The following is a 27,230-nucleotide window of genomic DNA, read 5'->3' on the forward strand; positions in this document are numbered from 1 at the left end:
AAAGTCTCACACCATGGAGAGGCTTCATGAGAATAACATGCAAAAATAGCTTCAGTCCAAGGTCTAATATTCTTTAGGTCTTGGAAGTTCATACTGTGCTCAAGAAGACATGGACCTGCAGGGAGTGTTCTCATTTATTTTTCCTTTTCCTTTTTTCCCAGTATTAACTTTTATAATTGAACTGCTTGCCTGAAGTTGAACCTTATATTTTCAAACATCCAAGGCGTTTGTATTCTTTGTGTGTTCAGGAATGGATGGGGTTTACAGGAACTGCTCCATACATGTTGATGTGATTTGGGCCCTTGTCTGAGTTATACTCAAGCCATTTTCTGTGGTAGAAACCATCTTACATTTTTATCAGCTTGCTCATTGTGCATTGGTATCCTCAACATGCTAAGGAAAGGCTAAATCCTGAGCAAAGCCTTAAGAGGAACATGTTTTGTTTTGTTTTTTTCCTGAGTGGTTGAAACGTGCATCTGTCATGTTTTACCAGCAGGAACCAGACTTCAGTCTGCTGAAGTTTTCCAGCATTATCATCCCTTCTTTATGGAAATTGTTGTCTTACACTGACATGGTGGTTAATTTTTCCAGCCTTCCATTTACCAACTTGAGACTACCAACCTCTAGCCTGTGCATTAATAAACACGTTTACTGTTGAGTCTACCTGTAGTCTTTGGGATTCTTCTTCTCAATAGTAGGAGACAAAATTGAACTCTGCATGGATCAACAGCTTTTGTGGAGATCTCACTTTGTCTTGTAGGTACAGCTGAGTCAAAAATATTTCTCATTTCTTTCATCTTGTTTTCTTTCTGAGACCTAGGCATATAGGGCTTTGTGGTCTTAATTTGTGGCCTTGATGCTTCCATTTTGGTGAAAGCAGGGGCCACTGAAGAGGGTTTATTTTTTTTTCTGTCCTTCTAATGATAGCATGCATTTGTTCAGCTCTTGTATGCTAATTTGTAGTGCCTGACACTGTAAAGGGGAGGTTTTCACCTGCTGTATAAGAAGTTACATGCCCTCCTGTCCAGAAATTTACATATACTGGTTACCAGGTATGATCCCTAATTGGAAATATAATACTGGGTGTGATAAGCAGGAAGTGGAAGAGCTTTACAGCAAAACAAGTGAACTCTGCCTATTACAAAAAATCATCACAAGTCTAGTGACTATGCCTTCATTGATTTCTGCAGCCTCTTACTGTTTAGGAATGTATGTATAGCTTTGCTGTGTAACTGTTAACTGTGAGATTGCAACATTCCATCCTTACACAGGAAGGAAGCTGAGACAAGTCAAAATAGTTTCAGAAAATCCTTGAAGCTGAGCACTTTCCCTAGGCTCCTTCTTCCTAGGAGTAAACAAGCCAAGCTGCAAAGAAGATTGAGACCAGAGTAGCTGAGTAGAAGCAGAATCCAGGCCAGCTGCCTGGAAGAAGTTTAGACCAACTGAGTCACTTGGACAGGACACTTGCACTGAAAGATCAACTCAGGACCCCCAAGGCCAAGTTCTCAGCACAAAGGAGATTTATTTGCCCCAGGGGGACAGAAGGCTGGAAATAAGAGACAAACACAGGAGATAGAGGAAGAGGGAGAAGGGGGAGGGGGCAGGGATATTTATCCCTAGGGGGACAAAGGACTGCCTCTGTGTGAATGGGAGGTGGGCAATGCACCTAAGAAAATGGCAGCTTATAAAGGAAGAACAGAAAACCCTCCTGTTAGAGTTTTTAATTGGACATATTAATTAGGTGAGCCAAAGGGGCTTCTGATTGTTGGACTTAAGTACTTTGATAGCTGGACCTTCCATCAAGAGATGGAATGGCCAAATAAATGATAGACCTTGGGGGCAAGCTTTAAGGAGTGTAATGGTTTTTAGCAAGGCAGAGTGTCTGTGAGAGAGGAGCAAGGCCTGCCAGAGCCATGCTCTCCATGCTCACCATACTCAAGCTGGCCATATTCCCGTCAACACTTTCCAACCTGTTGAGTTGGCTTTTGCTGTTGGTATTTGTTGATATTTTGTTGTTTTGTTTGACTTGGGGTTTTGCTATCTAGCCAGGCTGGCCTGGAACTAATGATTTTCTTGCCTCCAGTATCCTGTACTGGAATCACATGCTGTATATCATCATAAGCTATTTGTTCGGTCCAGAGATTGACAGATGCTTAAATACACAAATACAAGAAAAACACAGAACTTGTCCACAAGTTAAAAGTTTCAGAATTGCTTAAACTGTGTTCATCTTTGCTTTTGGCAGTTGTGGACTGTGGTTACATTTAACCTCAGTTTATGACCAGTTGGTGGCTACAGCTGGCCACTTCTGTAGGTGGCCGGCTGGGTCTGTTTGCAAAGGGCTGCACCCTCAGAAGAGGGGGAGTTGTGAGGAACTTGTGGGCTTCACACAGGTCCTGTTTTTTAAGAGAGGTAATCTATGCTCCTTGTGGTATTCAGGAAAGTCGGCTAGCTCTCTAGTTTCTCGATATATACATATTTGAAGTTTATAGGGCCATGTGTGATCTGTGATGCATCCTCTGACGGGACAGAGAGGAAGGGACAATTCAAGTGCCATGAAAGATGGGGCACGGGTGTTAGAATACTAAGGGAGGGCTCCAGGATATGAGCGCAGAAATCATGGAAGTGTAACACACCTAGCAATTTAGAAGAGACTACTTACAGGTAGTCTCCAGCAGTGGATTAGGGCAGCTAAGTGCCTACAGTTCTGGAGGCTAGGCATGGGCTTCCATCATGATGCCTGTCCAGAATTTGGGCAAGAAGTGGAGAAGTTTCTTTGCTCCCTCTGAGAGAGTGTCATCCTCCTAGCCAACCATAGCCCCTTTGACCTCCAGTGTAGCTTACTTGCAGCCCTTTGGGGTATTCTGTTGGCCCCCTGGTTGGAAAACACTGGGGTGGCCCAAGTCTACGGCAGACCAGAAAACAAATACCTGGAAGAGGCTTGTTTGCTACCCTCTATGAGGACATTTCCCAGCATCCCGCTTAGCCTTTGTTCCAGGTGGTGAGGGTCCACAGCTTACCCAGCCACAGACGCACAACTAGAGGAACTACGTTACCCAGGGTGCGTTTGTCACAGAAAGAAGAACACTGAACCAATGAGCATTTAGAACAGTATCATCTTCAGGTTTTTACTGGTAGGATAGGGCGGGACTTCCGGGTGCATTCTGTGGCGCTAGTTTTAGCGGTTTTGGGTCCCGTTTTTGTTGATTGTATGCAGGACCCCTTTGTCCAGCGTTAGGGGATGAAGAGTATAAAGGGGCGGTTCTAGAAGTAGCATTCATCGCACACTGGGCGCTGGCGGCGACAGCTTTGCCCAAGTCCGGGTCCCGTCTCCGTGCCATCTGTGTGCGCCTTAGTTGGATGGCTGTGCCCACGTTCATTCACCAGGCTTAGGTAAGTGCTGCGACATCTGATGCTCCTTTGCCCTCACCAAGTATCTCACAAAGTCTGAGTGAGGGAGTCCGATTAAGTCGCTACTCTCCAAATCCTGGTGTGTGATTTAGGTTCCCTATTTGCAAAGCTACTGTGACGAGATGGGGCAGTGTGTGACAGCCAGGGCCCCAGCGTGTGTAATTTCTTGGAGCGATATTGAAGTCCGGAATATTTTAAGCCTGTAATAGTAAGATGGGGAGTTTTATCCTTATCCCTACGACATAGGAATTTCTGTAGGGAAGAAGTACACAGGCTTGAGTGGGGGCTTTTGGTTTTCCAAAAAGCTGTTCCTGGTGAAAATACATAGCACAGGCGAGTTGAGTCATTGTTCAGGGCCCCACAGGTAACCCTCAGCACTGAGTATTTGGGATCAGATGTAATGAAGGCACCCCCAGGTCACCTTGCTCCATGTTGGGAAAGTATAGAGAAAGACCCAAGGATTTGGATCCCTGCCATCATTCATGATATCTCTCTTACAGGTATCCATTACTGAAGAAGTGGATATGGCCCTCATGCAGGTAAGGAGAGCGTGTCAGACTGTCACTACTCATGACTTTGTCCTGGGCCAAAGAACGCTTAACAAACCCAAGCACAGCATCCCCATTCAATATTGGGGGTTCTTTGAAGTGGTTCCTAATGGTAACAGACAACAGAATGAGGTTGACTCAGGCACTGGAATGTGTAAATGCTTGGAGATGAGTCTGACATCATGCACAGATTCACCCCACGTGTTTTCTTCTGTGGGAATGAAAAGGAGTAGGGTAGGATTCAGACCTAGAATGAATTGAGATCTAGGTATCTGCTTTGGAGTGATGAGAACAATGGCACACTTAGAAAAGGAAAGCAAAGAGGAGGGAGCTGACCTAATGTTCGCCATATCAGCCTCCATGTCCCTGTGTCATGGAAAACCCAGTTGTTGTGAGGGAGGCAGTAAGAAACCTATGGAGGAGGCTGCTCTAATAATCCAGGTGAGTGTTAATCGTGACTAGATCAGGGTGAAAATGGAGGAAGTGGTAGGAGTCTACATTGGTTTTGTAATTAGTGCTGCATAGAGTCTTAGCTTTTAAAGAGGGGAAGGTAGTAGTCAAATATTGGTACGGCCTCCAGGACAGTGGTTCTCAACCTCCCTAATGCTGTGATCGATGAATACAGCTCCTCACGGTGTAGTGACTCCCAACTATAAAATTATTTTCATGCCTACTTCCTAAGTGTAATTTTGTCATTGTTATGAATCATAGATCATAACTATATGTTTTCTGATGGTCTTAGGCGACCCCTGTAAAAGGGTTGTTAAATCTCCCAAAGGGGTCATAATCCACAAGTTGAGAACTGCTGCTCTAAGAGTTTAAGATCTAGAAGGATGGAAACTCCATCAAATGCAGGTTCATTTTCATTGAGAATATTTTTTAATTGTTTTTAGCTACTTTTAAGTTATTTCAAAGGTCAATGAAGGAACACATCATATGGGTGGGTGGCCTTCTATGTCTGGAATTTGGGAAGTGGCTTGAGATGGATACATCTAAAAAAAAATGCTGGTCAGTATTTAGCCCAAACATGTAGCTGTATATTGTAATTAGGAGTAGTTCTGTTTCTCATAGTAGTAATAATGATAGCTGCTCAGGAAAGGTGGGGCTATGAGTGAGTCTTGGTGACCTAGGCAGAAGTGATAGGCATTAGAAACACAATTGTGAGAGAAGTAGAGAGAGATGGACATGAGAAAGACTATGATCAAATTTCTAAGGCAGTCACAGTGCCAGCAATACTAAGTCGAAGGTGTCTCAAGGCCAGGACTGAATGGTTTCATCTCCTCAGAATTCTGTTGTTGAATTCTAACTTGTGTGGCCTTTGAGAAGTAATTAGATTATGAGGCTAGATCCCTTTTATGTGGGATTAGTGAGTGCCCTTGAAACAGCATGCCAGGAAACTAGCTAATTCTTTTTCCCACCATTTGAGAATACCGATGGGAATCAGTAGTCTATAAGGATAGAACAGGACCTTCACCAGAAACTGCCAGTAATGGCTCCTTGACATCAGACTTAAAGCCTTCAGATCTGAGAGAAATACATTTCTGTTTATAAGCCACCCAGTAGATAGTCTGCTGTTAGAGCTCCCAAACTAAGACTCCAAAAGTGGTGACTATTCTTCATGCTATAGGCTTACTGAAATTTTGTTTGATCCTGTATATGTCTACGGTATTTCATGCAGGCAGATGGGTAATTTTAGGGACACAAATCTGCATCTGTGAGTTACTGAATATGGGCTCGAGAGCCATTGATGTTTTGAACCACTTCTTAGGCATGATTAAGAACAAGAGTAAGACTGTGATTGTCTAGGGAATGTGAAGATCGGCAGAAGTAGAAGAATGCTGTGTGAGATTGCAAGCGATCCTGGGTAGCTATGATTGAAGCAAAGAACAAATGGTCTCTGGAGCAGGATCCTGGACCACTTATGACAATCAGGACAATTGTGAGGATGTAAGAGTGAAAGGTGAACTCATCTCTGAGTATGTCTAAGAGGGACCATCAGGGGGACCCTGAGAAATTGTTTGACAAGAACAGATGTAGCCCTACATGTCAGTTTAGATGGTGTCATTGTATCTGCTGCTAGTGCTATGACACCAATACTGGAAAAATTAGAATCTAGTGGGATATAACGGCACTGGGACCTGGTATTGCTTTGAGGTAGGAATGTGGGGAGGAAAGAGAAGAGAGCATGGGTAAATAAGTGGGTATTCTTGGCAACATAGGGGTGAAGTTGGATATGGAATAACCTGTCCCAATTATAGCAGGGCTGTGTGACTTTTGAGGATGTAGCCATTTGCTTCTCACGTGAAGAATGGAGACTTCTTGACAAGACTCAGAGGCTGCTGTATCTCAATGTTACGCTGCAGAACTTTGCACTTATAAACTCCCTGGGTAAGGCTCTTATGTTCCCCTAGCATCCTGAGACCTCTGTCCTCTTTCCCTAGAAGCAGACTGATCCTCTCTACGGCCGGACCATGAGAGCTGTTAATTTCTCCATATTCTGGTTAAATATGGTATGTGTTGTACCACTGAGCTATGTCTACTATCCCAAGTAGATCACTCCCTAAGTAACCTGCTTCTTACTGTGGTAAGGGAGTTGGGCATCCTATGGTCATCCTAATTAATGGGTACCATCTTGCTTGTCTTGCCTCTAGTGGTGTCTAAAAATCCTGAGCCTTGGCATCACAAGTGCTTCTCCTTGACTAGCTGGCTTTTTTATGACTTCCTTTGGCATGGCTGCAGTTTTGGAACCATGTACTGTTCTTGCTGGATCCTCCATTTTGGATATTTAAAAATTAGTGTTTCCTTTCCTGGGATCTATGGTGATCTCTTATGAGACAGTCTATCAGAGCTGACCATTTGTTATGTCATTTCTTTCCTGTGGACCTTGTTTCATGTGGTCATATGTAATGACACCATTGGGGGAGAAGAGGGGGTAATCTGGTTCTTTTGAAAGGTCATTCTGGCTTCATAGGAGGCCTGGGTGTGGTAAGCAACAGCTAGAGGAAGACATCTATCCAGGCTATCATCAAAACCATCCTGTATCCATTTTGGCTTAGGTGCAAGACATGGTAGTTTTCTGACTTATTTTATCTGTGATTTCTGGCACCTGGGTACCCCTGTTCTTGTCTCCATGCACCTCCAGTTCCTCTGTACTGTACTGTACTGTTCCTCTATGGATTCCAACACGACCTCACATGTAAATCTGAGCACACGCTATTCATTTTCAACTGTAGTGAGTTCCCTAGGCTTGCACACAACCTGCTTCTGCAAAACTTACACTTTGCACTAGCAGATGATATTATGGTACAATCTGGGCGGAAAGCCCTAGGGATTTGGAGGCTACTCCATGATGAATGTCTAGCCACTGTGTTACAGACGCTTAAGGCCATGGGTAGAAGAGTTAGACATCTTTCCCTTGTGGTTCACGCCATCCTGGTGGCCTTCATTCAGTGAGGTCTTCACAATTCTGTTCTCTTTAGCAACCCGATGTTGCAATGCAGCTCGTCCTGGTAGCTCCCTTGTCTTCAGGAGAAGCATTCTGTGGCCTGTATGGATGCTGGGGCATCCTCCTCTGAACATAGTCAACAGGCATTTCAGCAGTTATTGTCTTGCAGGTTGTGGGCATAGAACAGAAGATGAAGAGCAGAGAGTTTCGACACGAGCATCATGGGTTTGGAGATCTGAGACAACTCTTTCTCCACCAAAAACTCACCTCTGTGAAAAGTGTGTCCCAATTCTTCAAAACATTTTGCTCCTGCCTGATCTACCTGGGCAGAATCAGAGTACAGAGGCACGTTCACAATTTAATCAGCACCAAAAACATACTAGTACAGAAAAACTCTTGAAGAAGAATGCCGACGAGGCCTCATACTTGAAACAATGCCTATTCCATACGTCAGCAAAGTCCTTCCCCATTTGGGATGTTGAGAAGGACCTCCCAGACATACTGAGTCTTCTGAAATCCCAGGTCTTTCCCAACAATCTGAAGCCCAGCAAAAGCAAAGAGGGTAGGAAAGAAGCTCACAGTCATAAAAGTCGTAAGTCAGGAGCCTGTGCGAAGACTTCCATTCAAAAACAAACACCTATGCACCAGCCAAAAGCCTCCACTGGGAAAAAGCTTTATGAGTGCAGCAAATGTGGGAAAACCTTCCGTGGCAAGTACTCGCTTGATCAGCACCAGAGAGTCCACACTGGAGAAAGGCCTTGGGAGTGCAGTGATTGTGGGAAATTCTTTAGCCAAACCTCCCACCTGAATGATCACCGTAGAATACATACTGGAGAAAGGCCTTATGAGTGCAGTGAATGTGGAAAATTATTTAGACAGAACTCCAGTCTTGTTGACCACCAGAAAATTCATACTGGGGCAAGACCTTATGAGTGTAGCCAGTGTGGAAAATCCTTTAGTCAAAAAGCTACACTTGTTAAACACCAGAGAGTTCACACTGGAGAAAGGCCTTACAAGTGTAGTGAGTGTGGGAATTCCTTTAGTCAAAGTGCCATTCTTAACCAACACCGGAGAATTCACACTGGAGCAAAGCCTTATGAATGTAACCAGTGTGGGAAATCCTTTAGCCAAAAAGCTACCCTTATTAAACATCAGAGAGTTCACACTGGAGAAAGACCTTACAAATGTAGTGAATGTGGGAAATCCTTCAGTCAAAGCTCTATCCTTATTCAACACCGGAGAATTCACACAGGAGCAAGGCCCTATGAGTGTGGCCAGTGTGGAAAGTCCTTTAGCCAAAAGTCTGGTCTCATTCAGCATCAGGTAGTTCACACGGGAGAAAGGCCTTATGAATGTGACACATGTGGGAATTCTTTTAGCCAATGTTCTAGTCTCATTCATCACCAAAAATGTCACAGTTCGTAAGACACCTCATAAAAGTAGCCAATTTGGATAAGCCTTCAACCCAAGGCTTAAACATCATTTAGCTCCTCCAAATTCATACTTGAGAAAAGCCTTAGACTTACAGGGAATGCTCTCTTTTAGTATTGTGACACTAGAGAAGCTTCTGAGGTTGATCTTAATTCTGCCCACATCCAGGGGTGTGAGATTACTCAGGAGGTCAGGCATGGGAAGATGCAGGAGCTGCTTTGCCCATACTGAGCTGGCCAGGGTCCTTGCCATGTATGAGTGTTTGTGGTAGAAGCCGTCTTTCTCTACCACATAACCAGTGTGCAGTGATCACCCCATCATGCAAATTGTCTGTTAGTGCTGCTTGCCTGGAGGAACTCTTGAATGGAGTATTTATGGAGAATTTGTTTTCTGCTTTTAACTGTTGAAAGCATGGCTACAACTCAGCTTTTACCAGGAAGATGTACCATATTGTCTACTGAAGGTAGCTACAATTTGCTTACCTGCATCTTTAAAAAAAAAAGTTTTTAATCAGTGTCACATGACAGTTGGGTGAATGTTTCCAGCCTTCTAATTATGGTTGGTCACTGCCTTCTCATTGCTCTGGTTTATAAATAGATAAATGCCTTATTCTGAAAGCTACCTTTACTCTTAGAGTCCAGTTTACTAGTGGGAAGGCTGGAAAACAGACTGATTTTCTAGTAAAGTATGGACAGCTTCTGTGGATGTCTCAACTTGGTATACCTCTTGAAGGTGCAGCAAAAGGAAAAAAAAACAACAACAAATTTTTATTGCTGTCCAAGAGCTGCAGGATCTTTGTTATCGTCTATTTTTCTCAGAGAATGTCCTTATAATGCCCATGACACAAGGAGAGGCAGCTTGTAAGGGTCTACAAAGAATGTGCCCCAATAGCAATTATTCCATAGGCTGGTATCACTCATGAGATGAGCAGATCCAGATGTGAAGCATCATTGGCATACAATTGGGTATGGTAGAGTCTGCAGCCAGCCTCTACCTCTTGTAAATGTGCCTCTTGTAAAAGTGCACCCAGCAGTCTTTGTTTCTGGCTGTGTTCACAGGACCTAGAACTCTGGAACTCTGTGTATGTACATAGCTGAGGTCATTGTCAAAAAAAAAGAAAAATCTAAGATTTTGTGGGATAATGTGGTCTTTCTTGATTGTTTACCTCAAATCTGTTGCTATAGAGACAGGAAAATGAGATGGAGATCCTGTAGTCCAGGAATATAGCTATTATAATCACAGTCCAGCTGCTGTATTGCAGTCTGGTATGGCCACTATCACTGCTTGTCAGTATTTCTTGCATTAACAAAGGGCTGCCCTTACCTGTGCATGAGGACAGAGTAAGATCAAAATGGAGGGTACCATGCCTTTTGGTTTCCAGAAAGTAGGAGTTCTGAGTTTTGTATTTTGAGTCACTTTTTAAAAGTTTATTGATGTATTAATAAATGCAGTCATCTCTATGGTTTATTCTTTGAAAAGTTGTATACTCATCTTTGTGATGATAACCTTGTCTGTGATTTACCTCATAACCTTTTATAATCTCCCTTTTCCCAGACTTATTATAAGTGTTCAGTAGTTTATATTTGACTCATAAGAGTACAGTTTGTGAATGAAAACAAAAGTTGCTTTTTACCTAGATATTTTTGACAGTACATCATTATTTTGAGATTTATCACTGCTGCTTTTTTTATACCTTATCCTTTATACTACTCTACTGTGTTTGTTTTTTATAACTACAACAATACCCATTGATCTTTTTATGTATTCAGCTACTTAAATTGAATCCTTAAATTAAAAAGACTACAATGGATAAAGGCATATGACTCATTATGCATATGTTTTTATTTCTCTTGGGCCAGTAATTCAGTATGTGTGAATGTTTCCACTTTTAAGAGATTGTCAAACTGAACTAGCTTGGTATAGATCAGTGGTTGGTCTCAACCTTCCTAATGCTGCAGCCTTTTAATACTGTTCCTCATGTTATGGGAACCACTAACCATAAAATTATTTTGTTGCTATTCATAATTGTAATTTTGCTACCATTATGAATTGTAATGTGAATATTTGTTTTCTGATGTTTTTAGGGTGACCCCTGTGAAAGAGTTGTACAACTCCAAAGGGGTCACTACCCACAGTTTGAGATCCACTGCTGTAGACAGCATGTGAACTCACTTGTCCACACTCCTGCTAGTATTTGGTATGGATAATGTGTTTGCTTTGAGCCATTTTAATAGGTGTATAATAACATATAGTCTTAATTGCTTTTTTGGTATTTCATGATATTGAGTATTTTTATGTGTTTATTTGCTAACTGTATGATTTTAAAACCTATTTTGCCTATTTTTGAATGGAAATTTGTATTAATGTTCTTTTCATTAATAAAGAAATATATACTAACAATATGTATTAAGACTTCATTCATTCTTCGATAAATTTGATAGACTAACTTTTATTATCAAACTTCAATGGTTTGGTAGACCAGTCCTTGGTAAATGGAGGGAAATGTGTTTGAGTACTAGAAAAACATTATAGCAGCTTTTCTCTTTTATTCACAGTGTAATAGTCAAGGTGCTGTATTTTTTAAACATTGTCTGCATTAGTAACATATTCCCTGTCTCTTAAGTCTAGCTCTTTCAGTATAAGCAAATACTGGTTTGAATATTCAATTGCATTCCCAACATGGGCAATTCCAAACTGCCAAAGTGATATTATCAAAGATTGAGTTGGGAAGAGATATATGTTCATTTTATACCCATCATATTGATGTAACAGTGAAAAATTACCTGAAGAACATAAATATGTAAGTAAAACATTAGAAAGTGACAACTTTTGATTATTATTTTACTCTTACTTTTTAAAGATAATTAATTGAGGTGTAATTATGTTAACAAAATTTTGTATGTATACATTGTTTCTATTTTAATAACATACTTAAAACCAGGTCTCCTAATACCCTTTTTAATCTATCCCTCTAAATATAAAATGGGTATAAGGATATATTCAACCTTTTTAATGGATATTTTCATGTATGCAAATAGTAAGATTATGTGAAAAAAACCTTATGAGTCCTTACAAATGAATTGCAATTAATTGTGCATATATAGATATATGCCTTTTACCAAGTAGTTTTTGTTTGTGTGTGACAGTCTCCTGTAGTCTAGGTTGGCCTTGAGTTCATTAGCTGAGAATGATCTTGTTTATCCTCCTGCCTCTCTACCTTTCTAGTTCTATGACTACATGCATGTTCCATCCTGCCCAGTTTATGTGGTGCTGGAGATTAAATGCAGGGCTCCATGCATGCTAGCTAAATACTCAGCAGCTAAGCTACATCCCAGTCCTGAATTTTGATATATCTCAAAATCCTGTTTTTTGTTGTTTGGGTTTTGGTTTTCTTTATTTTATGTTTTATTGTTGTTGTTGTTTTTTGTTTGTTTGTTTTTTTTTCACATTTTCTTGGTGTTACTGAACTTACCCTGTGACTAGATATTGTATTACAGTTATCAAGGGGAATAGAACCAATAGAAAATGGATATACAGTAAAAAGGAGAGTAAAGTTAAAATTGTTTATACAAAGGCTGGATAATCCCACAGTGGCCGGGAAGCCTTGAAAACCAGTTGCTGCCCAGTCTTAAGAAGCTGCAAGACTCAGAACAATAGGGTGCATTATCCATTCCCAGTCTAAGGCTGAAGGCCTAAGAGAATTACTATAGTCTAGTCTGCCATTTAAAAATTGAAGACCGGTGTGATGGCACAGGCCTTTTTAATCCCAGCACTCCAGAGGCAGAGGCAGGTGGATCTCTGTGAGTTTGAAGCCAGCCTGGTCTACATAGTTTCAGTAGAGCTAGAACTACATAATTAGATACTGTCTCAAATGAGTGAATGAGTGAACAAATGTTGAATGATCTGCAGTCTGGTGTCTTCAAGTCATGGCAAAAGCAAAAAAATTGCCCATGGGGAAGAATCAAGCTTGGTTGTTGTATGACAGCATTTGGGCTTTGTTCATCCAATCCCCTAACAGGCAGTGCCATCAACACTCAGGGGACATCTTCCTCCTTTACTTTCATGACGTGACACTAATCATCCTTGGAAATCCTATCATAAATCTTCCCAGAAAGGCCAATGAGATTCCTTAGTGGGTAAACCTTACCACCAAATTGATGATGACCTGAGTTCGTTCCCTGAGATATACATGGTGGAAGAAAAAGGAAAATAACTCCTTCAAATTGTTCTATGGCCTATACATACATACACAAAAAAGAAATAAATGTTTAAAAAACATTCCCAGAAAGATGCTTTACCAGTTTTCTAAACAACTTTCAATCCATTTAAGGTAACTAAGATTAACCATGACCTAAAAACAAAAGGGTTGATTAAATCTATACATAGATTTATGACAGTGACACTCCAATGCACTGGTTTTTTGGTTGGTTTTTGACTATTTACAGTGTATGCCTTAAGCATTATTTTTACACATTTTAATTTACTAATATACTACAGCTTGGAAACAAAAAAAAATAAGTGATGTATTTTAAAGTAAAAAAAAAAATGGAGTAGAAATGTTTAGGAATTTATCTAAGAGTTTCAGAGCAACACAGCCTGAAGATAAACATAGCAATCCTGCATGGCAGTTACACAGTTGACAGAACACACATGTATGTATGTACATATGTATGTATGTACGTAGTATCACATAACCAAGTCAGATATGACAGACAAGGTACCAAGAGCCAGTACATGTAGACTAGAGATCTGTAAGACAGAATGATCAGAAGCTGATAACTATCAGCTGTCCAAAATTTCACCTGTAGATCAACGAAAGAAAGCCAAATATGCCCCCTTAGTCATACTGGATGCCAAGTTTCTTGGAAACCCACCACCACCTTCCCTGTGCCAACAGCTGCCAAACTTGTCATTCCTATAACCTTTCCCTATTAGAAGTTTTGCCCCTCCGTTATTTTTGCTTCTCTGACAAAGGCAAATATTTGATGCTTGATTCTTTCACCAAGCCATTTCTAGGAAGTATCCTTTCTTGTCCTGATTTTTTAAGATTTTTATTATTTAGATTGTGTGTATGGGAATGCTGAAGTGTGAGATTCACCAGAGGCCAGAGATTTGGATCCCCTGCAAGTTGGAGTTAGTTATGAGATGCGCACGTGCATCCTGATAACTGGATTCAGATCCTCAATAAAAGATGTATGTGTCCTTCACTTCTGAATCATCTTTCCAGCCCACAATTACCCCCTCCCTCTGTTACTATGGTAGGCTCTACTCTTCATAATCACGTGTCAAGTGTGATTTCTTTGGGAGAAATAGGGCAGCAGAGAGTAACAGTTGATGCTGGTGAATGCCTTTGTGAATGCAGTAAATGCAGGAGATTCTTCAGGTACAAATCTTACCTCAGTAGACTCAAAAATGATCACATAGGTGCAAAATTATACAAGTGAGTGCACAAAATCTCCAAGAGATAAATCTGTCCTCAGTCAACACCAAAGAGTTACACATTGAAGAGAGTGTGGGAAATGGAGAGACTACCCACACTCTAGAAGATGGTCTCACACTGTGTACATACAGTCAGTACTAAATGGACTAGGTGGGTATTAAATTGAAAATAAAGAGCACATGAAATTGGGAAAAGTGGTGGGTTAATAGGGAGTAATTGAAAGGGAGGAAATGGGGGACTGGGTTTGATAGTACAGTGTATTCATGTGTTTTTAAGATCTTAAAGTGCAGCGGGAATAAGTATAGAAAAATGTTCAACATCCTTAGCTATGAAGGAAATGCAAATGCAAGCAATACTGGTATTCTCTTTCACCCCAGTCAGAATGGCTATCATTGAAAAAAACCAATGGTGAGGATGCAAGAAGCAGAGAGAAAGAACCTTTATACACTCTAGGTGGAAATGTAAATTAGTGCTGTCACTCTGAGTATGGAAGTTCCTCGTTGAACTAACACATACACACTCTGCCACTCCCTGTGATCACACAGGCCACTCCAGCCAGGGAAGAAGATAGGCTAACTACAGATCTCCACTTTTCTCTCCATTCCTGCTCCAGCCCACCTTCCCTTCCTGCACTCATCTACAGTGGATCACACAGATCTTCCCTTGCAAACTTCCCTTCCCCAGCTCCAACAGGGATTCCCTGGGAACACACTGACCACTCCTGCCAAGAAAGCAGATAGGTTAACTGCTAATTTTCACCTTTCCCTCCATTCCCCCAAGTCTAATCCCTCAACACACTCCTCATCTGGGCAACAGAACACCTGCAGCAGCCTCCCCCACCCTCATGTCATCTCTGGTGGATCCCACAGATCTTTCCCCCCTAACCTCCTTTCCCCCACATTTTGTTTTATCTACTCCTCAACTCCAGCAGGCACTCCCTGCAAACAAGCCACTCTGCTGGGGATGGCATATAAGATGCCTGACGTGCTGCCAGCAGAGACTGGAGATGAGGGAGGGACACTAGATTGTGGATCATCAACCCTCTGTGCGATCCCCTCCAGATCTTCTGCTTAGCATGACTCTAGAGGACCAAAGCAGAAATCCCTACATGTCCTGAGGTCATGCTTTATGGCACGCACATGCCATGTTCTCCTCCATATAATTACTTCTTGTATGCTAGTCTTTTTCTTCTATCTGATCTTCATGTTCTATGTTCCTAGATCAATGGTGATTTCAGTGATACAGGAAAAGAGTGAAGTAAATTTCACAGGAAATTATACAGAGATGATCAGCCAGGCTGGGGTGAAGGCAGTTATGCAATTCATGGGAAAGAACCTGAAGCCTGGGGAAGCTTTTCAGGTTTGGATAACCTGTACCAAATGTGTGGTCAACTATAGCACATGGTATGATGTGTATTAACAAACTGGACTTAAATTGGCCATGATTAATAATTCAGTTTCTGAGGTTATTCCAGGGGCATTGTGTAAAACTTGAGGCCCTAAGGGGTATTGGCTGAAGACTGGATGGAGTAACATATAGATGAGATGACAAACTAAAAGTGTGAGAACATAGAATAGGAGGAAAATGTTGGCCTCCACCAAGAAATGGAGATGGCAACTTTAATCCAGATACCTCCTGAAGGAGTGTGGACACAATGTGGCAGTGGTTGGAGTGATTGCTACAAGCTTTATTGGGTTCCTAGATTAAAAAGAGCTGCCAGAAAATGTGAGATTCCTTTCATGGAAGCTCTAAAATTTGGAACAGGTCTTCCTTGGAATTGTTGGATATAGAAGAACAGAAGTTGCTGACTTGCAGGAACAGATTTCTTGTCTGAGGTCATTGTGGCCCACCAGTCATGGGGCTTGGTGTTTGCAGAGGGCTGAGGAGGAACTTAGGCGGCTGCAGCAGTCTTGAGGTCGGAGCAGACTGTGTGAGAAGGAAATGACTGTCTGGTACATTGACCCACTGTTCTTATTTTTACCTTTTTTTGCGAAATTGCATTTGGGTCAAGTGCTCAGAATATTGTATAATCATTAATAATAAAAACAGATTATGCTTGCATTGATGTTAAGTCTGGGATAGTCCTTCTGTATAGTTAAAGATGATGAAGAATATATTTGTAATTTTCTAAGAATAACCTTTGAAATCATGAGAACATTTTGTATTGGGTGATTTCCCCCTTTTCTTTCTGCTCCCTCTTACTTATGATAATAAAAGACTGAGGTCACCAGGGCAAAATTAGAAGCTAAGAGAAGCTAGGGAAGCTAAAGAAACTGTTGCAGAGAAGCTACTTAGCAAGTGCAGAAGCCTGGAGACCTGTCAGCTTGCAGTAGCACTGTCTCTGAGTCATTACTGCGCCTTCTGAGTACCCCATCCTTCAGACCCCTGGCATCACTCCAATCAGGGAAGCAGGTAGGCTAACTTCCTATCTTCACCTCTCCATCTAGAGTCCAGCAGCCTACCTTAGCAGGCCTTGAATATTCCAACATAATGGAAGCACAAATGAAAGCTTTTAAATCAGCCTTTATTAATATGAGAGAGGTCCATAAAGAAGAAATGAATAAACCCCTTAAAGAAATCAATGAAAATACAAACCATGGAAAAAATGAATAAAACCACTCAAGACATGAAAATGGAAATGGAATCAATAATAAATACCCAAAATGAGGGAAATCTGGAAATGAAAAATATAGGAACTCAACAGGAACCACAGAGGTAAGTGTCACCAACAAAATATGAGAGATGGAATAAAGAATCTCAGGCATTAAAGACACAATAGAAGAAGTGGATACCTCAATCAAAGAAAAGTCTAAAAAACTCCTGACACAAAACATCCAGGAAATCTGGGACACTACAAAAAGAAGAAAAATCTAAGAATAATGGGAACAGAGGAAGGAGAAAAAACTCAGCTCAAAGGCTGAGAAAATATTTTAAACAAAATCATAGAAAAAAAAACCTAACATAAAGAACAATTTGTCTACAAGGTACAAGAAACGTAAGGGACACTCAATAGACTAGAACAGAAAAGAAAGTCCCCTAGTACCTGTGGAGGGCCCTGCCAATGTATGTTGCTATGAGAACACACCACACAAAAGAGTTAGTGAAAGAGGTTTATTGGAGGAGGGGGGGAAGAGCAAAAGAATGTAAAGCAGAAGGACCCTTGTCTATCCAGTTCATTTTACAAGACTACAGTTACACTGATTATGTAGTTACCCAAACTACATAAAATCTGAACAAAGAAAGTGAATTATACACCAATTTCCATTATGAACATAGATTCAAAAATTCTCATTAACAAACAAGCAGAATCTTAGAACACATTAAAGATCATTCACAGTGATCAAGAAAGCTTCATCCCAGAGAAGTAGGCATGGCTCAAGATACATAAATCAATAAATGTAATCCACCATATAAACAGCCAGAAAGACAAAAACCACATGATCATTTGATTAGATGCAAAGAAGGCCTTTGAAAAAAATCTAATGCCCCTTCATGATAAAAATCTTTGACAAATTAAGGATAGAAGGACATACCTCAACATTATAAAGGCAGTTTATAGCAAAGCCATACCCAACATCAACTTAAATGGAAAGAAACTCAAAGTAATTCTATTCAAATCAGGAACAAGAAAAGGCTGACCACTCTCTCCTTTTTTATTTAATACAGTGCTTGAAGTGTTACCTAGAACAATAAGACAACTGAAGGAGATCAAGGAGATAAAAATTAGAAAGGAAGAAGTCAAAATATATTTAAAGAAGATAGGATACTATACATAAGGGCCCCAAAAATTCCACCTGGGAACTCCTACAGCTAATAGACACTTTCAGCAAAATAGATGCATACACACTTAACTTACAAATTCAGTAGTCCTCCTATAGAAAGGTTTGAGAAACAAAGCAGGGAAACAACACTTTTGATAACAGCCTGAAATAATATGTTATCCCGAGGTATCTATAACCAAGTAAATGAAAAACTTGTATGATTAAAACAAACAAACAAACAAACAAACAAAACCCTTCAACTCATGAAGAAAGGAACTGAAGAAGATATCAGAAGACGGAAAGGTCATAGATTGGTAGGAGTAACATAGTAAATATGGCCACCCTAACAAAAACAATCTAGAGATTCAATGCAATTCTCATCAAAATTCCAACAACATGTCTTCACATATTTTGAAGTATAACTCTCAGCTTCATATAGAAATAAACAAACAACAAAAACAAAAAAACCTAGGATTACTAAAACAATCCTGAATAATAAAAGAACTGCTGGAGGTATCACCATTCCCAATTTCAAGTTGTATTACACAGCTACAGTAATAAAAATAGCATGGTATTGTCACAAAAACCCATTAATCAATGGAATCGAATTGAAGACCCAAACCTAAAGTCACACACCTTTGCACACCTGAGTTTTTATAAAGATGCCAGAAATGCACAGTAGAAAAAGATATCCTCAATAAATCGTGCTGGTCAAACTGGATAGCTGCATGTAGAAGAATCCAAACAGATCCAAACTCATGAACATTCATAAAACTCAACTCCAAATGTATCAAAGACTGCAACATAAAAGCATATATACTGAACCTGATAATAGAAAGTGAGGAATAGCCTTGAACTCATTGGCACGGATAAACACTTTTTTGAACAGAACACTCATCACAGGTACTAAAACCAAAAATTAATGAATGGAAACTCATTAAACTGAGAAGCATCTGCATGTCAAAGGACACCATCATTCAGAGAAAGCAGCAGCCTACAGAATAGGAAAAGATTTTTACCAACTACACATTCAATAAAGGGCTAATATCCTAAATGACTAAGAAACATTTAAAGAATTGTTCAACATCTTTAGCCATCAAAGAAATGCAAATCAAAACTACTTTAAGATTTTATCTCACACCCATCAGAATGGCTATGATTAATAACACGAGTGACAGCTCATGCTGGTGAGGATGTAGGGGAGGTGCAAACTCATCCAACCACTATGGAAATTAGTGTGATGGGTCCTCAAGAAGATGGAAATCCATATACCTATATTTCCAGCTATACCACTCTTGGGCATATACCCAAAGAATGCTTCATCCTATTACAGAAACACTTGCTAAACTACATTCATTGTTGCTCAGTTCATAATAGCCAGAAATTGGCAACAACCTAGATGTCTCTTGACAGAAGAATTAATGAAGAAAATGTGGTACATTTACACAATAGAATACTACTTCAATGTTTTTAATGACATTATGAATTTTGTAGGCAAATGGATAGAACTATAAAAAAGTTCATCCTCAGCAAGGTATTCCAGATGGAGAGAGACAAACATGGTATGTATTTGCTTATATGTGGATATTATCTGTTAAGTCAATGAGAACCAAGCTGCAATCCATATGAACACAAAGAATAGGTATAGAGTAAGGGCTTAGAGGGAACAGGCTTATCTCTTTAGGAAACAGAAATAAATAGATATGGATGGAGGTCTGGAAAGGGAGGATAAATTAAGGATAGTGAGGAGAGCGGGGTTGTGGATTGGGAATACGGGGAGTTAGAAGCTAAAATTAAGGGATATTTGAAGGGTAATATGAAAACCTATACAGAGGAAGCTTTCTAAAACATATCTATATATGAAGGTGATCTAAATGAATCACCAAATAGTGGTAAAGTCAGAGTCACAACTGTCCATCTCTTGTCACTTAGTGAATTACATTTTAGGATTAAGCTCTGTAACAGGCACATTTCATGGTCAGCATTGAGCATGTCTGAGACTTCAGTATCTCCTTGAGTTATCCCGATGCCCTAACTCTTTCCAAATGCCATTGGCTTCCTCAGAATATATATGTACTTGTGAAGACAACATGGTCGTGATTAAACAGGTTTTGGTTGTTTAAACAGTAAAAGCTTCTCTCTCCCCCATGAATCATCTGAAATTTCAACTCTAATGTTGTTCCTGGAATTGTAGGTGAAATGAGGTCAGTTATTCCAAATCTACATTTCCATGCCCTGATGATATCTTTGCACACGGCTGTCAGTGAGACCATGCCAACTCTTTATCTTAGCACGTGGGACACTTAAAATAGTTTTCATTTCTCAAATAGGTAGCATATTCCCAAAAGGAAATAAATGTATTTCAGCTTAAGGGCTAAGGGGCACACACCATTTAGATAAGAGTGTTACTTCATTGGATACCATACAGAAAGGTGCCTCTGTTGATCACCTGCTTTTAGAATATTCTGTTATTCCCTTTCCAATCTGGTCATCTCCTGGAGCCCTCCTAGGTGAAATTTGTATCTATGGAAAGCTGAGGAAGTGCTCCTCATTAGCCAACTTTGGAGCTCAAATATCCATACAAAACCTCTCTCTAAAAACTACACTTTATGTCTTGGGACAATTCTCACCGTTTAAGCTTGGACAACTGACTTCAAGCTTTATATTTTACTTATTAACAAAGAAGAACATAAGAGTGGGCAGTTAAATATCCTTACCTATTTTGATGTGTATGCCCATTCGGGGAACATTTGACGTAATTTGTCTCAATATTTGCACTCGTTGTTCTCTCGGATGAAGGAGGTTCTGCTCTTCCCAGCGAGTTTCTGGGACCTTTCCCAGAACTTTCAGCCAAGCCACACTATTCAGGTCCTAACTGATGCCAGAGTCAGCGCCCCTAGGGTCAATTTTTCTGAAGGAACTACATTGCCCAGAATCCAGCGCGCAAGTTGGGAGCATTTCCTTTTAGGCGGGACTTCCGGAATTTTTCCCAGGTCGAGCGTCTTGGCAACATAATGGCCAAAACTTTGGAGCCCATTCCGATTTACGGGCGCCAGAATTCACAAAAGGAGACTTACTTGCCCCTGAGGGAATATTGAGCGGTGACAGAGCCAAGAGATCTCGTCTCCAGGGTCAAGTGACAGCGGTCCCTGCTCGCCCTATTTTGGTGGTGCTTAGGCAGGTGAGGGCGGTGGCCATGAACCCTGCGCAGGTGGGTCCTAAGTTCTCAGACCTTCACCTGTCATCCTCAACCTCTAATCAGAAATCCACAAGTGGCTGCAGGGCAGGGGACCCGAGTGAGTGGGAGGATTGCGGTTTCTGACCAGCAGTGGAATGAAGGGCTGTGTGATGGCAAAACAAAACACGACCAGAGCAGAGGCTTGGCGAGTGCATGAAACAAGCGAAAAGTGGGTGCCTTTTTGACCCTTGTATGCAGGAGAGATTTTGCAGTCATTCCTATCCTGCGACACACGCTTACGATGAATTGTATCCTCCTTTGAGAACTAAAGAGCATTTTGAATGATAGAAAAAGATGATCTTAAAAAGACTTAAATATGCATTCCGGTATTCATTCAGGAAACAGTCTGCTGTGGGGTTGGGATGATAAGGACTGAAGCAGGGACTCAGGCCAGGAAGCTATTGCAACTGACTCTGAGAATGTTCTGGAAATACTCAAGTAGCATAGGGTTGGGGGAACGTGGAATGGATTCTGGATAATCATTAAATTCTGAAGATAAGTTTGGAGATGAAACCGTCCAAGTTTCCTGGTCTTATCAAATGTGGTTGTGAAAGCAGTGAGTGAAGAACTGTCTCACTACCCCTCCCCCACTTCATAAACATCTGAAAGGTTGAAAATGATAAGTTAGAGTGGTGAACATTTTTTTTCAGAAGGATTAAGAATTGGGGTTTAGACATGGTCAATCCAAGGTGTCTCACAGTGCAACCAGCAGGAAAGCTTGCAAAATATTCTGGTCCAGCATCCTGGGGAAGGAATCGCTGGAGACCTCATAGGTGAGGTATGAGACATAGAGATTTGGATGAGGTTGAGATTTATTATGGGTGTTATTTTATGTGGTGTTTAAGATGAGAAACAGGAAACTTGAGGGAAGTTTTCCATTTGGCTCAGGACCATGTGACATAGCCTGAGAATGAATTTAGGTGCTCTTCCTGTTTGAAATGGGAGCTTCTTGATGAAGTTCATACATTGTACTATTGTGGTATGATGCCTTCTGTGCTTTATATTTACCATCTCATGGGATAGGGGAGCTATCCTAGGCTCCTAGGATGACACTGTTTTCCTTTTTTAAACTATAGGGCTTGATCTTTTCTTACCATAGCTGTGCCTTAGCCACTACTGTTTTACCTGATTCCTTCACATAGGTTCTCTGGCTGCCAAGCCTTAGATACAATGAATTTTCCCCTCCATTCTCTTTGTTTCCCAATTCTTACTATCAGGAGACTAGCCAGGTCATATTTGGGCATCAAGGGTCTTAAGGTTATCACAGCAGATCACATCCTTCATGCTTTTTCCCTGGTGGTAAGACTTTGCCTACAAGCACACACTTCAGGGCTCCATGTTCTGCCACCCCTTTAACATTTTTTCTGGATCAGCAAATAAAGCTTTCAGTTATCATAGTCATTGTTTGTGGAACTCACTGGACTGTTCCTGCAAGACAGGCTTTATTTTATTGTATTTTCCTCCCAGTCTTGCATGAGTATGTTTTTCTACTCACCTATGCTTTCCCTGGTGATTTCTGTCTTCCAGATCCTTTATGATTCCTGAACGATGGCAAGCAAGAGAGTCCTGGGCACCTGACTGAGAGGGGATGACTCTAAGCGCAGCACAAAGAGCTTGGACCAACTCAAGTAAGAACTAGAGGAGGGCATGACTTTCAAATGTTTATCAGATGGTATCAGAAGCCTGTCTTGTGTCCACTACCATTTGAAGCCAATGCCAGATGACATACCTTCTTTCTGTCTTTTCCTTTCCATCTACCCCTTTTGTTATTTTTGCTCTAGTTTCTGACCCAGGGCTTTCTCCCCATGTCTCTAATGCAAATGTTTTCTATTGCTCCCTCGTCAGTCTTTCTAGTATTGGACTGAAAGAAGATCATTGGACTGAACTAAGATCATCAGATGTATACATAATTCTTTAATAGTCTTTGAATATAAGCCACTCATTTTGAATCAGACATTCCTGGGCCAGGAACATACACTTATGCGTAACTCTGACCTGTTACTAGCAGTCAGCCAAGCCTTTCCAGAAGTCATTTTTAGAGAAATAATAAAGACTAATTTTTCTCCTGTACTAGCCTCATTCTTATATCTTTATCTCATAGCCTTCTCTATTCTTTGATCACCCATTATGGGTGGTGCCATCCCTGGGCTGGTGGTCCTGGGTTCTGTAAGAAGCAGGCCAAAAAAGCCATGGGGAGCAATCCAGTAAGCAGTACCCCTTCATGGCTTCTATATCAGTGCCCGCCTCCAGGTTTCTGCCCCATATGAGTTCCTGTCCTGATTTCTTTTAATTATGAACAGTGCTGTGGAAGAGTAAGCTGAATAAACTCCTCCCCAGCTTGCCTTTGGCCAAGGTATTTTGGCAGCAGTAGTTACCCTGACTAAGACAACATGTATTTCAGCATGTAAATACCAGTGTTTTTTCTGCCTTCAGGTTGTTGGTGTGCAGTGAAGGATGAAGCAGAGCCTTCTGTTGGAGTACCACATGTTAACATTCCCAAGGCAGGTTCCTTCTTCACTCGGACAACTTATCCTTGTGGCATATGTGGCCCCATTTTGAATGGTCTTTTGGATGTGGAGGAAGACCAAGGAACATACCCTGCACTTGTAACTTACTCATGCCGGGCATGTGAGAGACAGTTCTGGTTAAGTGAAAACTTTTGCCAGAACCTAAAGCATAATAATGTCGAGAATTCTTTACAAAAGAATGACAGTAGAGCCTCATTATTTAAGAATTTCAAAGTTCATGTAGAGCCCTACTCTTCAGAGAAGCCCTCTATATGCGAGGTGGAGCAGAGGAACCTTCAGGACAGTTTGATTGGTCACCAACAAAAGGTCACCCATAGCAAGAAGAGAGCAGGGAGCACTGCGAATGGAGAGGACTTCCATGTTGGACAAATGCATTATACATGTGGTGAGTGTGGGAAAGGTTTCAACCGCAAAGATACCCTTGTGCAGCACCAGAGGATCCATAGTGGAGAGAAGCCTTATGAGTGCAGTGAATGTGGGAAAGCCTTCAGCCGCAAAGCCACACTCATCCAGCACCAGAGGATCCATACTGGAGAAAGGCCTTATGAGTGTAGTGAATGCGGAAAAGCCTTCAGTCGAAAAGACAACCTCACTCAACATAGGAGAATCCACACTGGAGAAATGCCTTACAAGTGCCCGGAATGCGGGAAATACTTTAGCCATCACTCCAACCTAATAGTACACCAGAGGGTACACAGTGGCTCAAGGCCTTATAAGTGCAATGATTGTGGCAAAATCTTCAGACACAAATCGACACTTGTTCAGCATGAAAGTATCCACACTGGAGAAAACCCTTATGATTGCCGTGATTGTGGGAAATCCTTTGGGCACAGATACACCCTCATTAAACATCAGAGAATTCACACTGAGTCAAAGCCTTTTGAGTGCCCTGACTGCGGGAAATTTTTCAGTAGAAGCTCTGATTTTATAGCACACCAAAGGGTTCATACTGGGGAAAGGCCTTTTGTGTGCAGCAGGTGTGGGAAAGATTTCATCCGAACTTCCCACCTTGTTCGGCACCAGAAAGTTCACTCTGGAGAGAGGCCATATGAGTGCGGTGAGTGTGGGAAAGCCTACAGCTTAAGCTCCCACCTGAATCGGCACCAAAAGATTCATGCAGCAAGAAGACTTTAGGGGTGCTTGTAGCACAACAGTATTCAGTCAGATGTTGAATCTCATAGTGAGCGGTCATGACAGGGAGATGCATTAGAAATGGCAAGTATGTAGTAAGCCTTCAAGAGCTATGTTGTACATTCTGACTAGCTCAAGAAACATGTCACTGTCTCTTAGTACATATGACTGAAACCATCTAATCTCTTCCATCTTAGTCTCTTCAACAATTCGCTGTGGGATGTTCTGTATGCTATAAAAATGTGTTGCTATGATTGATTAATAAATAAAACGCTGATTGGCCAGTAGCCAGGCAGGAAGTAGAGTGTAGGCGGGACAAGCAGAGAGGAGAATGCTGGGAGAAAGAAGGCTGGGTCAGGAGATGCTGCCAGCCACTGCAATGAGAAGCAAGATGTAAACAACCGATAAGCCACAAGCCACGTGGCAAGGTATAGATTAATAGAAATGGGTAAATTTAAGATATAAGAACAGATAGCAAGAAGCCTGCCACGGCCATACAGTTTATAAGTAATATAATTCTCTGTGTGTTTACTTGGGGGATGCTAGTGAGAGAGATTTGTCCTGACCTTAGGCCAGGCAGGACCAGGAAAACTTCAGCTACAGCAACCTCTGGGAAGAAAAGACTTACACTTCAAAGTCCCTATAGTAGTTGTGTAGCACATGATAAGAGTATAATTCCCAAGTCTGTCATATTTGACAGGCAGAGTTGTTTATAGCCAAGAAGATCTTAGCTATGCTCTGTATTTAGCTTGCAGAAATAATTTACTTCTTGGATGTTGTTTTAGTGTGAAATATTTTTATTTGCTTTTTTGAGCCAGTATTTTTATTTTGTCCAAGCTAGCCTTGAACTTCTCTTTCCTCAGCCTTCTTAGTAGCTGAGTATTTAGACATGTGCCACTATCCCCAGTTCTTTATGAACTTTCTAACATAATGGGCATCCCACATCTTTAAGTCATCTAACCAGAACAAGTACTTGCCTTCTATTGCTTTGGCTTCCAATAATAAATTCCTTAGAATTTACATTACTTTTAATCTTAGGGGAGGTTGGAGTGTAGTGAAAATAAAGTTAGTATTTGACCAGCTAAAAAGATAAACAGTCTTGTATTTTAAATGGGACAGCGGGTTGCTGATGATTCTGAGTCCAGTTACTGTGTTACCTTCTATTGTTGAAAAACACTTCATAGATAATAATTTCAAGTATTTGGAGGATCTGACTTGACTGGATTTCAGAGTTATTTGAAGGACCACAAACTGATATATTGTGATAATCTGCCATGTGCTTGGGAGCAGAATGGATCATGTGTCTCATTTCTAGCTCATGCACTATATCTCCTTGCACCGTTGAGGAGACCTATGTGGTTAGGATTGGGATGCAGGCTACCAGCTATATATCGAAAAGTGCCACTAAACAAAAGTACAGAAATAGTGGATGTGAGTATATGGAATTACAGATTAGTTTCAATTAACTACAGGGGAAATTCTCATTGTAAGAACATTCCTAAATATTCTACTCATGAAAGCTGTGTAGTGTCAAAAGATTTATAGAACTCTTCAGCAAAAAGTGCTGTGTCACTTAGGACCGAGGTCACTAGTTCAGCATAGATTTTTTTTTTTTTGGATTCCTATGCCTTCCTGAGATCTTTGCTAAATGTCTTTGCTGTATAGGCAGTAACCAAGAGAGTGAAATAATCCAAGAATGTAACTTTTCGCACATAACCAGAATTCTTGGTTACAATGAAAATGACCTTGGTTGCTTACCACTGGGGAAGATGGCTTCCTAAGTTATTTGTAGTGATATGGTAGGATTACTATATTAATGTCTACTTGTAGAAGTGGGTCGTCTAGAATTTTAAGTGGAATATTTTTATAGGCTTTATGGAGTGTAGTTAACAAACTCTGTATATTGTATGTAGTTGTGTAGTTTGATATATGTGTATATACTGTAAAGCCATTCTAGCGGTGATTTTGAACATACCCCAGAGCTCCAAAGTTACCATGTGTTTCTTCAGGACTCTTCTCAATGTCCTTCATGCCCTTCATTCAATCCCTAGGCAATCACCGGTTTTACTGTACATAAGTTCTTCAAGAGGTTTATGTCAATGTAACTTCCAAGTATTTGTGTACATCTTGTCTGCTGTTAGTCTGCATAACCAATTTGACATGTATTTATGTTATATGTATGAACAGTTCATTTATTATTGACTGCTGGAAGTATGGATTTACCGCAGTTACCCCTTATCATATTTGTCATTTTTCATGACCCATCTTCTAAATATTAAAAACAGTGATTGCAGATA

The 27,230-nt window shown here is 40.8% G+C and overlaps 3 protein-coding genes across 8 annotated transcripts in view; all 3 read left to right on the forward strand.

Annotated features, from left to right (window-relative positions):
* LOC102915140 (uncharacterized) overlaps positions 1 to 663 on the forward strand; it is an 8,630-nt gene extending 7,967 nt beyond the window's left edge. Inside the window, 2 exon segments of the mRNA XM_015989718.3 lie at positions 2 to 36; positions 38 to 663. Coding sequence (XP_015845204.3) covers positions 2 to 36; positions 38 to 77 — 75 coding nt within the window. The 3' untranslated portion in view covers positions 78 to 663.
* The window catches only part of LOC102905460 (uncharacterized), an 11,500-nt gene extending 263 nt beyond the window's left edge, over positions 1 to 11,237 (forward strand). The window contains exons 1-4 of one of the 4 annotated variants that reach the window (XM_015989719.3): positions 810 to 3,393; positions 3,912 to 3,950; positions 6,218 to 6,347; positions 7,574 to 11,237. In XM_015989719.3, the coding sequence (XP_015845205.3) occupies positions 3,936 to 3,950; positions 6,218 to 6,347; positions 7,574 to 8,829 (1,401 nt within the window). In that variant the 5' untranslated portion in view covers positions 810 to 3,393; positions 3,912 to 3,935 and the 3' untranslated portion in view covers positions 8,830 to 11,237. Of the gene's footprint in view, positions 1 to 809; positions 3,394 to 3,911; positions 3,951 to 6,217; positions 6,348 to 7,573 lie in introns of those variants that run through there. The other 3 variants (XM_076570905.1, XM_076570894.1, XM_076570913.1) reach the window with 3 other exon arrangements.
* Znf134 (zinc finger protein 134) lies at positions 6,223 to 27,230 on the forward strand. Of its 3 annotated transcripts, none has more exons than XM_076570928.1 (3): positions 6,223 to 6,347; positions 22,802 to 22,902; positions 23,708 to 27,230. In XM_076570928.1, the coding sequence occupies exons 2-3, from the start codon at positions 22,863 to 22,865 to the stop codon at positions 24,934 to 24,936; spliced, it is 1,269 nt and encodes a 422-aa protein (XP_076427043.1). In that variant the 5' UTR covers positions 6,223 to 6,347; positions 22,802 to 22,862; the 3' UTR covers positions 24,937 to 27,230. The 3 variants fall into 3 exon arrangements, with proteins under 3 accessions (XP_076427043.1, XP_076427050.1, XP_076427036.1); XM_076570935.1 differs by lacking the exon at positions 6,223 to 6,347 and adding an exon at positions 20,671 to 21,217; XM_076570921.1 differs by lacking the exon at positions 6,223 to 6,347 and adding an exon at positions 20,673 to 21,247.

This window comes from Peromyscus maniculatus, chromosome 1 (genome assembly GCF_049852395.1).
Source record: "Peromyscus maniculatus bairdii isolate BWxNUB_F1_BW_parent chromosome 1, HU_Pman_BW_mat_3.1, whole genome shotgun sequence".
In the NCBI taxonomy this organism is placed as follows: Eukaryota; Metazoa; Chordata; class Mammalia; order Rodentia; family Cricetidae; genus Peromyscus; species Peromyscus maniculatus.